General features: G+C 39.8%; 1 protein-coding gene across 1 annotated transcript in view; it reads right to left on the bottom strand.

The window, feature by feature from the left end:
- The window catches only part of adam22 (ADAM metallopeptidase domain 22), a 365,020-nt gene that overhangs the window by 190,696 nt on the left and 160,910 nt on the right, over positions 1-13,414 (bottom strand). Inside the window, exon 6 of the mRNA XM_060825702.1 lies at positions 8,939-9,008. Within this exon, the coding sequence (XP_060681685.1) occupies positions 8,939-9,008 (70 nt within the window). The remainder of the gene's footprint in view (positions 1-8,938; positions 9,009-13,414) is intronic.

Genomic DNA, 13,414 nt, shown 5'->3' with positions numbered 1-13,414 from the left:
ACAAAAACTAACAAACTTAAAAGACTCAGTACAACCCATGGACAAAACCAACGTCATCTACAAAATTCCATGCAAGGACTGAAACAATACGTAGGACAAACAGGAAGTAAGTTAGCCACCAGGATACATGAACACCAGCTAGCTTCAAAAAGACACGACCCTCTCTCCCTCGTAGCCCTACACACGGAAGAAAAAAAACCACCATTTCGACTGGGACAACACATCTATCCCGGGACAGGCTAAGCAAAGACATGCCAGAGAATTCCTAAAGGCCTGGCACTCCAACTACAACGCCATAAACAAACACATAAATCTAGATGCCATTTATCAACCCCTCAGAAAACAAACAGGAAATGACATCACCACAAACCCCAGGAACCCCATTCAGGAGAAAGATATAAATAGAAAGCAGGAGACAACAGCTTTGCTTCACTTGGAGGTTGCCACTGATGATGTTACCTAGCCAGGTAATGAAACGTCTGGATATCAAACCTACACCCTAAATATACATTTATTCAAATTTGAAGGGAAATGAACAGATCAAAAATCTATGTATTTCACTTTGGAAGTGGCATAATCTTATCACCAACCCACAATTTGGCTGTACAAACAAATACATTTGAAGGAGTTAAAAAAGGTTGAAAACAGGGTGGAGGGAAAGGATAAGTTAAACTTAGGGTACGAATAAAGTAAGAGGATATAAATGATGCTGTCAATCAACAATTATTTTACCAGCATATTTCTCAGAGTATATGCCACAATGCTAAATGTTTTGATTGTTATTGCAGTCATATAAACTTATGGGAAAATGATTTTAGATTGACCAGTGATTGAAAGATAGTCCCACACATGAACCTTCCTTTCTTGTACTAATCTCTGCAAAATTTTGGCCCTGAAATCTAGTTGACTCCTGTCCTAAATTCACTGGGGTCCAGACATGCCTTGCTTCAAAATTAATCCACAGATAGTTTGGGCCAGATGCTTCCTAGCAACCATTAGTACAAGAGGTGTGTGACCTTAAGAGAATTCTGCATTGTGGAATGACTGTACACAATACATATCAATAATTCTGAGGTGAGGACAAAAAGCAATATTTCCAAATTTGTTACTTTTTGGAGATGCCAGTGTTGGAGTGGGGTGCACAAAGTTAAAAATCACACAACACCATGTTATGGTCCAACAAGTTTAATTGGAATCACTAGCTTTTGGAGCACTGCTGGTTGTGGAATACACATCTGGTGGTTGTGGAATACACAATTGTAAGACAGAATTTATGGTAAAAGTTTACAGTGTGATGTAACTGAAATTATAGATTGAAAAATACCTTGATTGTTTGTTAAGTCTCTCATCTGTTAAAATGACCATGTTATTTTCACTTCTTTCATATGCAAATCACAAATTTTTTTTAAGAAGTTACATTCTCAGGTGAACTTTAACAATTGGTGTCAGCCCAGATAATGTGTTGAAGGTGTTAGCCCCCAGAGTGCTGCTGTCTGTGCCATAACGTTTAGACGGATTCTAATTTTAAAAATGAATTAACAGAATTGTACATGGATTCATGCAGTTTTTGAGCAAGTAAAATGTAACTCTGCAAGTACAAATTCACCCCACAAATGTATATGTGTATGTATGGGTGTGTTTGTGTGTGTGTGTATGTGTGAACGTCTGTAAAAGGATGTGTGTGTGTGTGTGTAGGAGTGTGTGTGTGTATGTCACCTGGAGTGTGACATGAACCCAAGGTCCCGGTTGAGGCCCTCCCTTGGGTACCGAACTTAACTACACACACACACACACACACACACACACACACACACAGACTTTCCTATACACAGACATGCACACAGACACTCACACACACTCCTACAGACACACACACTCCCACACTCACAAATGCATCCTCTCACAGACTTAGACCCCTTTACATTCTCACACACACAAATACAGTCACAACCTCTCACTCCCTCCGCACCCCCCCCCCCCCCTCACCCCCCCCCCCCCCCCCACACACACACACACACACAAACTCACATGCACATATACACATACATGTTTGTGGGGTGAATTTGTACTTGCAGGGTTACATTGTACTTTGCTCAAAAACTGCATGAATCCTTGTAAGATTCTGTTAATTCATTTTTAGATTAGAATTAGCCTAAACATTATGGCACAGACAGCAGCACACAGGGGGTTAACACCTTCAACACATTACCTGAGCTGACACCAATTGTTAAAGTTCATCTGAGAACATAATCTTTAAAAAAAGTTTTGTGATTTACATATGAAAGAAGTGAAACTAACATGGTCATTCTAACAAATGAAAGACTTAACAAACAATCAAGGTATTTTTCAATGTACAATTTCAGTTACATCAAACTGTAAGCTTTTTCTGTAAATTCTGTGTCTTACAATTAGATATAAAGCAGCTTCAGGAGGTTGTGGTTAGGCTTGCTGAATGGACAAAATACGGCAGATGGAACAAAATGTGAAAAAATGAGTTTATCCACTTTAGTAGGAAGAACAGATGTGCAGCATACTTCGTACATGGTAAAAGGTTGGAAAGTATAAATGTATAAAGTTATCTTTGTGGTTATGTTACGAATGGCTAATATGCAGGTGCAGCAAGTTAAGAGGAAAATTAATGGAATGCTAGTCTTTATTGCAAGAGGACTTGAGAACAGGAGAATTGAAGTTTTGCTTCAATTGTATAGGAGTGTGATTAGACTACATCTGGAGTACTGTGTATAGATTTGATCCCCTTATTACTGTCATAAAGGGAGTGAACAAATGTTCAGTAGACTTGTTTCCAGGATGTGACACTGTCTTATAAAAACAGGTTACGCAAACTAAGCCTGAATTCTCCTTTTCAAAGAGTTGCAAAAAATGAGGTGATCGCACTGAAACCTACAAAACACTTAAAGTGATAGACAGGGTTGGTGCAGGTGAGATGTTTCCCCTGGTTTGGGAGTCTAGAACCAAGGAGCACAATTTACAAATCAGGAGGAATTCATTTAGGCTGAGATGAGACAAAATATTTTTACTCAGAAGGTTGTGAACATTGGGAATTCTGTACCACAGAGGACAATGAAAACTCATTCTTTACGTTTCAGGTAGAGGTGGAGAGATTGTTGAAGGAGTACAGGGTTATGACTATGGTGTGGGTAAAAAGCACTGAAGTGTTGGATCAGCAATGATCTTATTCAATGTTGGGGAAACCTCAATAAAAGGTCTATTCTACAGTTTAAAAAAATGTGATGGAACCTGGTGCTTTTAATTATTTACAAAGTTCATCTTTAATTGGAAAAATGCATTTTTTTCTCTTCCCTCATAAAACTTATCCACAGAGAAGCACAGCAAACGTCTGCTAGGAATTTAACTCTTACAGGATATTGAGAACATGTTAGAACCACCAATTCACAGGCATTTACAACATAGATAGAAGCCAATTTATCTGTGCTACAAAGGAAATAATGAATGTAATTTTAGTTGCTTGGTAGTGCAGAATTAGAACAGTGCTGAAAAAGACACTTGGTGTTGAAACCTTTTGTCTTGCACTCTTGAAGACAATTTGTAAGTAATACCCATGGAAAGGAAAAATAAAAACAGAAATTACTGGAAAAGCTCAGCAGGTCTGGCAGCATCTGTGAAGAGAAATTCGTTCTGAGGAAGGGTCACTTAACCCTGAACATTAACGGTGGCTCAGTGGTTAGCACTGCTGCCTCACAGCACCAGGATCCCAGGTTTGATTCCAGCCTTGGGCGACTGTCTGTGTGGAGTTTGCACGTTCTCCCTGTATCTGCATGGGTTTCCTCCGGGTGCTCCAGTTTCCTCCCACAGTCCAAAGATGTGCGGGTCAGGTGAATTGGCCACGCTAAATTGCCCGTAGTGTTAGGTGCATTAGTCAGAGGGAAATGGGTCTGTGTGGGTTACTCTTCAGAGGGTCGGTGTGGATTGAAGGGCCTGTTTCCACACTGTAGGGAATCTAATCTAAAATAAAACTCTGATTTCTCTTCACAGATGCTGCCAGACTTGCTGAGCTTTTCCAACAATTTCTGTTTTTGTCTCTGATTTACAGCATCTGCAGTTCTGTTGGTTTTTATGCAAGTGAAAACAACATTGGGCTGAGTACTTTCCCCTAATACCGCATAAATATTGGGTATTTCTTGTGAATTGTTGTTGGACAACTTTGACAAAATGAGTTGTTTTTCAGCAATATACAAATAATGCAATTTTAATAATACAACTAATGACAAACTAGAACAAAACTGATACATCATTTTGCAGATGCTCCTATGTGTGTTTTGGATAAATTTGTTTATGTTTAACTCTTGCTGACCTCTTTGAAAAGCTTTAACACCAACATATCTGGAGTGCACATATATTACATTTTTAAGCAAATTTGAAATAGCTTTGAGAAAAACATCAAATATTCATGTGAAGCCTGAAAGGGCAGAACTTCAAAAATGTTCACTGACTTTCAGTTCTGCCTGCAACCTGTGGGTGTGCAATAAATCAGCATGAAATCAAAATGCTTTTGCTGAATCATTGGAATGGATGCGTATTTCTACCAACCAAGGGGATCAGCTCTGAGCTGCTTTATTAAAAACCTGGGAAACAGCAGGTCCTCATTGCAGCACTAGAAGTGGGACAATGGGACTTCCATTGATATCTGTCTAGGCTGCTGGCCCAAAGCCCAGGAAAAGGCAAGTTATTAATCAGGGCTGGGGTAACATCTATAAATGTGCATGTCCTGAGTTGCTGATGGAAAGTTGATATGACAGCCCTACGCTACATGAACATTCAAATTCTTTGCACTGATTCAGAGGACCGTCATATTCTACATGGGTCTAAAAAAATGAAAGGGTTAACATTTGATTGAGTGCCATATGCAGAAGCTGCTTTGACGATGTGGGAGGCAAGAATTAATGGGGATCAGTTTATGGTTCAAGGGAAAAGAATAAAAGGGAATCTGAGGGGCAACTTTTGTACACAAAGGGTGGTAAGCGTATGGAGTGAGGAATCAGGAACTAATGGGGATCAGTTTGTGGTTCGAGGGAAAAGAGCTAAGGCGAGGTTCTCTCAACCATCTTTATAGTAACTATCCTTATAAAGTGTAAATAATTGCAGGAAGCAATTTTGTTTGGCTATCTTCTTACACATGAGGCCATGGAATCCGCTGGAAAAGCTACACACTGAGAAGATACAGATGGTAGCACATACAACATGATGATCTAAAGATTTAAATTAGCAGCACCAGACTCAATGAGGCAAATTATGCAGTCAACTTTCAAGGTAAACAGATACTGCTGATTGCTGCTGACAGTGAACCTCAAGAAAATGGCAATACACAATACTGAAGAATAGTTCAAACAACAAATGAAAACATTTCAGACCATTTCAGAAATCTGTGGCTCCAGTGCAGGGGTATAGATTGCGCTGTGAGACAGGAGTCTGTGAAAGTGGTCCAAAGGCTAAAGTCAGTTAGTTATTGAACACATATCATGGTTTGTGTGAGTTAAAACTAAATGTGGCTGATAAAAAGGGCAACTTTAAATGGTGCGGTTCTTCTGGCTGAAAGGATGAGAAATTAAAAAATAAATTGCAACTCAGATCAAGCTTGGCTCATAATGACCAGAAAGTATGATGTGTGGCTACTAAAGTAACAGGGCCAATACAGAAATTCATGTAATCCAGGATCAAGGAGTCAGAGACAACATAAACATATTAAAACAGAACAGCTTCTGTTAAAGTGTAACGCAAACATTTTTCAGGAGAGAATTAAAATTTAAATGTTGGGAACTGTTCTATTAAAGCTCCAAAAAATGGAAATGTCTACATTACAGTCTTGAAGGCAGGGATTCTTCCAACACAAGCAAAAAGGGTAGAATTTTTAATCAGTAAGAGAATTACGGGTTCAGGGGAAAGATAAGGAAGTAAAGTTGAGGATTATATGACCAGTTAGAATATCACTGAAGGGTGGTGCAAACTCAATGGGCTGAATGGCCAATTTCTGCTACACTCAAATAGTCTTTTATCACAGAGTCATAGAGTCCTACAGCATAGAGACAGGCCTTTTGACTCAAACTGGTCCATGCCGACCAAAATGTCCATCAACACTAATACCGTTGGCCCATATCCTTCCAATCCTTTCCTATCCACACATTTGTCCAAATGTCTTCTAAGTGTTGTTAATGTACCCACCTCAACCACTTTCATTGGCAGCTCATTCCATACGCTTACCACCCTCTGTGTACAAAAGTTGCCCCTCAGGTTCCCTTTTATTCTTTTCCCTCGAACCACATTAGTTCCTGATTCCCAAACCCTGGGAAAAAGGCTAAGTGAGTTCTACCTTTTCCATGCCTTTCATGATCTTATACACCTCTATAAGGAACCCCCTCAGTCTCCTATGCTCTAAAACAAAAGTCCTAGCTTGTCCAACCTCTCCCGATAATTCAGTCTCTTGGGTCCTGGCAACATCCTTGCAAATTTCTTCTGCACTCTTTCCAGTTTGATAACATTCTTCCTATAACAAGGTGACCAAAACTGAACACAATGCATCAAGCAAGACACAATCTTCAAGTAACAGTTGAGGAAATGAATGTGCTGACTTCAACAGTAGTTCATGTGTTGAAGGCAAATGAGAAAATCCAAACTAATCAACATGTTAAAGTACAGGTAGTAAGTACAGTAATAGTCTATCTATTCACTGCAGATCCAAATGTAGATTGGGGTCAAAATGCACTGACACAAATTGAAGCTATGGTGCATACAACTCCATGGAAGACACCATAAGAACAGACAAGCATTGTCTAATTATTCCTGCTCTGTAGTGATTATAATAACGTCTGCCAGAAAGACCATACAGGATGAGTTCTCAGGTTGGGACAGTTAGTCTGGTCCAACTAGGGAACCCTGGCTGACAGATTAGAACATGAGTGTCAGACATCCTGTTCACTCTGAGGGCTAACTCTGAGAGAGCTGGATCAGTGTCAAGGGCTTTCAATGTGTAAATGAAGGGTGACTTGGTGATGGGATACCGGCCTCTGTAGAGTTATTTGACCTCCCTTCCTGGTTAGATCAATGCCACACCAAGATCTGGTAACTGGGCCATCTCTCCTTAGAGTTGCCCACTCCCCTGTGGCCTGTGCACTGTCGCTCCACCCTCGATTGCCAGGGCTCTAGCACGGACCTGCCAAAAATCTCCCCATAAGAACATAAGAAACAGGAAGAGGAGTAGGCCATTTTTTTTTAAGATTAGATTACTTACAGTGTGGAAACAGGCTCTTCGGCCCAACAAGTCCACACTGACCCGCCGAAGCGCAACCCACCCATACCCCTACACATACCCCTTACCTAAGACTACGGGCAATTTAGCATGGCCAATTCACCTGACCCGCATAAGACATAAGAAACAGGAAGAGGAGTAGGCCATTTTTTTTTTAAGATTAGATTACTTACAGTGTGGAAACAGGCCCTTCGGCCCAACAAGTCCACACTGACCCGCCGAAGCGCAACCCACCCATACCCCTACACATACCCCTTACCTAAGACTACGGGCAATTTAGCATGGCCAATTCACCTGACCCGCACATCTTTGGACTGTGGGAGGAAACCGGAGCACCCGGAAGAAACCCACGCAGACACGGGGGTAACGTGCAAACTCCACACAGTCAGTCGCCTGAGGCGGGAATTGAACCCAGGTCCCTGGCGTTATGAGGCAGCAGTGCTAACCACTGTGCCACCGTGCCGCCCTAAAGGCTTGGCCCCTTAAGCCTTTTCTATCAGTCAATTAAATTATGACTGATCCAGCATTCCTCATGTCCACCTTCCTACACTTTCTCCATAACTTTAATTTCCCTACTATCGAGAACTAATCTATCTATCTCATCTTTAAATATATACACGGATTCTTCCCCATAGCTCTCTGTGGCAAGGAGTTGTAAAGACTCACAACTCTCTGAGAGTGCTAAGGTCACTGGTTGGGGACTGGACGGAGTCGTAATCACCCAGTGACATTGCTGGGACCAGACAGCTGCCAGCCATTTAACGGGCCAGCTGCTTTTGGAGTTGGGACGGCCTCCCTTGAGACAAGTAACACTCCTCGGAGTAGAGCAGATTTGCCAACAAACTTCTGTAGGGCTGTGTTAATCTCGATGAAACACAAAACAGTGACGTCCCCATTTCAGTACTTGATGTGGACTGAGTTTGCTTCTTTCTGGAGAAAGCCTACGTTTGATTGCAACTTCTTTATAGGGGATTGTTTCCAGGCTTGTTGCTCTTGCTTGATTATTAGTGAGCCTCCCACAGTAAATGTTGAGTGGGAACATAGCACAATGACTGCCTTTTCTGGGCTGACACCTGAAAAATGGTTATTTGAATGATGTGCCCACAGGCAAATACCACCCATGGAGTGATTTCCCAGCTAAAAAAAGAGTGCTTTCAAGAGAAAAGGCATGAAGAGTCCAAGAAGAAATAATACAAAGCAGAGGTATCAGCATACATCACAGATCAATTCTGGGCATTACCCACAATTAGTCTAACTAACTTGATTTTCATAATTCTACTGGTTTACTTCATTATCAGAAGTTGTAACTTTACAGAATTGAAGAAAACAGAAACCTTCAAACATTGACACTATTATTACAGAAAGACTTCAAAACTGCCATTTTTTATGGACACCTGTATTTCTCTTGACAGGAGAGCTTTTAGCAGGAAAAGGAGAAATTAATAATAAAATTGATATATAATTTATAATACAATACCTAATTTTTTATAGGTAAAAACAATGACTGCAGATGCTGGAAACCAAATTCTGGATTAGTTGGTGCTGGAAGAGCACAGCAGTTCAGGCAGCATCCAAGGATGCTGCCTGAACTGCTGTGCTCTTCCAGCACCACTAATCCAGAAACTAATTTCTTATAGTCTGAGAAATAAGACTTACCAAAGTATTTTGATCATTTCTTTGTGCTGGTTCAACCAAATAAGTGTAGTTTCCATCATAGAACATACCACTGAGGATACAAAATGAGAAAAATTCTTTGTAAGGTTTTGGGATTTTCACAAAGTTTCTTCCACTTGTTCAACATAATTCTGACAGAGGTTATGAAGCCCAACCTGGGGAACTTTCACAAACATTCACTTCTGTGCCAGGAACAGGACACTAAACTCCATTACAGGCATTATAAAGAGAACAGAATTTTCTTCAGGAATGTCCATAAATAAAAACAAATCAATGCTGCCTAGCACAATTCCATTGTAAGTGTGATGCATGCAGCTTTGTTGGCTCTGATTTCCTGATAATGTGCTGATTGCATTTATGCCATCAGCTGCCCTGGGCCACCAAAAAGATGTTCTAACACTTCTGGTGCTGAAAAAAAATAACACTGATCCATTATCAGAAACGCAAAAGGGAAACATCATGGCCATGTGCCAGCCTGACATTAGATTAGATTAGATTAGATTAGATTAGATTAGATTAGATTTTCCTGACTGTCCACTAGCTCAAAATTAGGTGTTGATTGTTCTACCAAAGTTTGCTAATAGGTTTTCACATTCCCTGACATAGTTATATACATCTTTTTTAACTTTGAAGGTTGCAGCAATTGGTATAGGTATCTGGAAGCCCTCTACAATTATCACCTTAATGTGTCTGTTCTTCAAATAAAAGGTAGCATTTGAATAATGAAAGAACAAAGATGTAACTTACTGAAAAAAAATGGATAGATGCAAGTCGAATACTCTGGCTGTAGCTTGGCAAGCATATATTTCTTAGTTCAACCCAAGTACAAGTGCATTTGGAATTTACCTTTTATGTTCCTGTCTCTTATTTTTAATAATAATTTTCATGCATACTTAAGCATCTCATAATTTTTCTACATCTTTTTTCCAGGTTACCTTTGGGTTGGACAGCCAAATGGAAACCACTCTAATTCCCTTCAACTCCATGCTATTGTATTTGAATAATTAGTGAGTAAATTATTCTTCTCAGCTCTCCCAACTACAGAGAACTGCAACAAAGTACTTTAGATGAAAATTTGCCTTAGCAAGCATTTCATTTGGTGAGTTATTAGATAAGAGATCCCTCTAAGCCACCTACTATCCTGACTTAACCATATACCACCATTCCCTCATTCTTGTTGACTCAGAACCCAAGATCTGACTCAGAACTGGAATGGTCCATCTAACAACACTGTAGGAACATTTTTTTGACATTGGATCAGGAATGTAATGGAGTACCACCTTCTCAAGGGCCACCAGGTACAGGCAATCAACTCAACTATATAAGCATCATGCATTCCCCTAGAATGATTTTATTTTTAAATAATTGAGTTACTTAATGGGCACATGGCTTCCAATAAATTAATTAACCTTACGATATAAGAACAAATGGGTTCCAGAATAATTGACTCATCACCTTAGTAAATGGTGCAACTATTCCGTTTTCCACAGCAGGAGGAGTAAGGTGCTGCCAATTTGTTTATTAAACACTGTCAGGTATTTAAGCAATGAATAGAATATGACAAAATGTTCAAGTGTAAAATTCTTTAAATGAAAGATACAGAAGAACTTTGGAAGTACCACTTTGTGGTCAGGTGGCCAGCAGCAGAAATGCTGACAAGACCAGTGAAGAGCTATAATTAAGCATGCTGGGAATTCTGGTCAAGCTAGTTTAAACTCTGATCATGGCCTGTAGCTTCCCGTGTTGACCAAATAAGGCAAGTGACATGGTGGTCTCTAGACATACTTAAAGATCCCACAACACCAAGTTATAGTTCAACAGGTTTGTTTGGAAGTACTAGCTTTAGGAGCGCTGCTCCTTCATCGGGTAGCTGTGGAGCAGGGTCATGATATGTCTTACACCTGTTTGACTATAACCTGGTGTTGTGGGATTTTTAACTTTATCCATCCCAGTTTAACCCCAGTACCTCCACGTCTAGACATACTGGCACCACTGCTACTTTATATGGTGTATGGAATGTCTCTGTTTACAACTTGCCGTAAACATTTGGGTATTGTTTACCAGTAGGTTTGATTGGCTGGAACACAAGCCTGAACAATGTGATCAGGCTTTTATCAATTCATTGGCTGGGAGCAAGAGATCTTTCTGGAATGGAGCACATTTTCAAATAATTAAACAGGACAAAGGAATTTTTCTCAGAGGCAAAGAAGCTTCCAGAAGAGAACAGAAAAGCATGTGCTCTGAAGTTACCTTCAGAGAGAGGACAAAGAACCATGAAGTGAGACCTTCATAGAGAACAAAGTTGACTCTTCGCTCGAATGTAGTGTAGTATTTGAATGATGCCAAACTTATTAAATCAAATTAAGAGTTAGGGTTAAACATGAACTAAATTAAAGTGAGGTAAAGTGAAGTTAAATGAGATGAGATAAAGTTGAAGTTGTTAGATGATGTAAATGTTACACTGACTGTATGTTTTATATTGAGTATTGGTACTTAAAAAGTTAAAAGTTTAAAAGAAGGGTTTGTTTAATTAAGTTCCGGATCGGTTCCTTGCCTTTTGTCTGTCACTCAAGAGAATAGCTGGGTAAAAGATTTGAGTACTCCTTTTCAGGCAACAAGTTAAAGCTTGGCAACTCCAAGATCCTAATATTCAGATGCACCACAAAACAAAACATAGATTAAAACACTGCAAATTAAATCACACTGCAAGTGGCAGTTTTTGTCTTTCTCAGGCGATAACATCATCAAACTACAAAAATGTGACAGTACTGAAAGAAACCATTCAGCCCATCATGTACCAACTAGCTGCCCATTCTAACTCGACATTTTAGCAAATGGTCCATAGCCCTGTAGAATACACTGTTTCAGGGGCAGAGCCAGGTTTCCTCTTAAATAAGTTGCAAGTTTCTGTTACAACAACCAAACTTGATATCTCAAAGCTGAAGGGCCTTTTCTTTTACTCAAACAGCAAAATATGGGACCTGCAATCAATGTCATTTACATCAAATACAGAACAATTCAAGGCAGTGAGAGGTATGAGAGGATTATGTCTATTGGACACTTCTTTTCACCCAAATCTAATGATATGTTTACACCTTTTTACAGTGGGAATTTTGGGAATGTGTCCAACTAGCAAAAACAAATCTCCATGAAGAAGTAGCTGCTGTAAATGGATGTGAATGTACTAAATAATGGTGATAAAATCTCATCAGCATGGAATACTGCTGACCTGAAATGATCCAACAATCAAATCTGAACTGTAATTTTCTATCTCATGTGCGAAAGTGATAGAGTTATAGAATCATACAACATGGAAACAGATCCTTCAGTCCAACTAGTCCACGCCAAACATGTTCCCAAACTAAACTAGTCCCACTGCCTGTGTTTGGTCCATATCCCTCTAAATATGTCTTATTCATGAACTTATCCAAATGTCTTTTAAACACTAACTGTACCTGCATCCACAACTTTCTCTGGCAAGTTCATTCCACACTTTAACAACTCTGTGTAAAAAAAGTTACCTCTGATGTCCTTTTTTAATCTTTCTCCCCTCACCTTAAAAATATGCTCCCTAGTTTTAAACTCTCACAACCTATCGGGGAAAAAGCCCTTGTCATTCAACTATCTATGCTCTTCTTGATTTTATAAGCCTCAATAAGGTCACCCCTCAACGTCCTATGCTCTGGTGAAAAATGTCTTAGTCTTTCCAGCATATTTTTAATTTCTAAACAAACTATAGAGATCATTTCAACCTAATCCATACAATTGAAAAATGTATAGAATGTAGAATAGGCAGCCAATCTAATCAATCTAGTGGCTTACATTAAAGTTTTTCTTCAGGACTCTAATGGCCAAGCGCTACGATTATTTTTACTGAGTAAGGTTGAGGGCAGAGCTGTTGTGGGAAAACTGATTCAAACTCTAACCAATCTAACCAATTAAGCTAAACTGGATGCCCAGATTAAAAATATCCCCAAATTTTCCACATTGACATAAAATAGCAAGCCTAACTTCCACTGCAATCCTTTACAGCAAGCATATAACATAGATAACCTAGGATGATGTCGTCAGCGTGTATGAGGGGACATAACTACAAATTGAGGGGTGATAGATTTAAGACAGATGTCAGAGGCAGGTTCTTTACGCAGAGAGGGGTAAGGGTGTGGAATGCCCTACCTGTTAATTTAGTCAACTCAGCCACATTAGGGAAATTTAAACAATCCTTAGATAAGCACATGGGTAATTTTGGGATAGTAGGGGGACGAGCTGAGAATAGTTCACAGGTTGGCGCAACATCGAGGGCCAAAGGGCCTGTTCTGTGCTGTACTGTTCTAATTTCTATGTTCTAGAAGTAATGGCTCTTGTGGTGCAGCGGTGAACTTAGCTCGAGGCCAGAAAGTACCACTTGCCCCAGAGGTACTGTAACACATTGATTAAAAATATCAATTTTGAGGCCGG

Source organism: Hemiscyllium ocellatum, chromosome 5, assembly GCF_020745735.1.
Source record: "Hemiscyllium ocellatum isolate sHemOce1 chromosome 5, sHemOce1.pat.X.cur, whole genome shotgun sequence".
NCBI classification, from domain to species: Eukaryota; Metazoa; Chordata; class Chondrichthyes; order Orectolobiformes; family Hemiscylliidae; genus Hemiscyllium; species Hemiscyllium ocellatum.
Note: the sequence above shows the minus strand (reverse complement) of the source record. Positions and strands in the feature narration are given on the sequence as shown.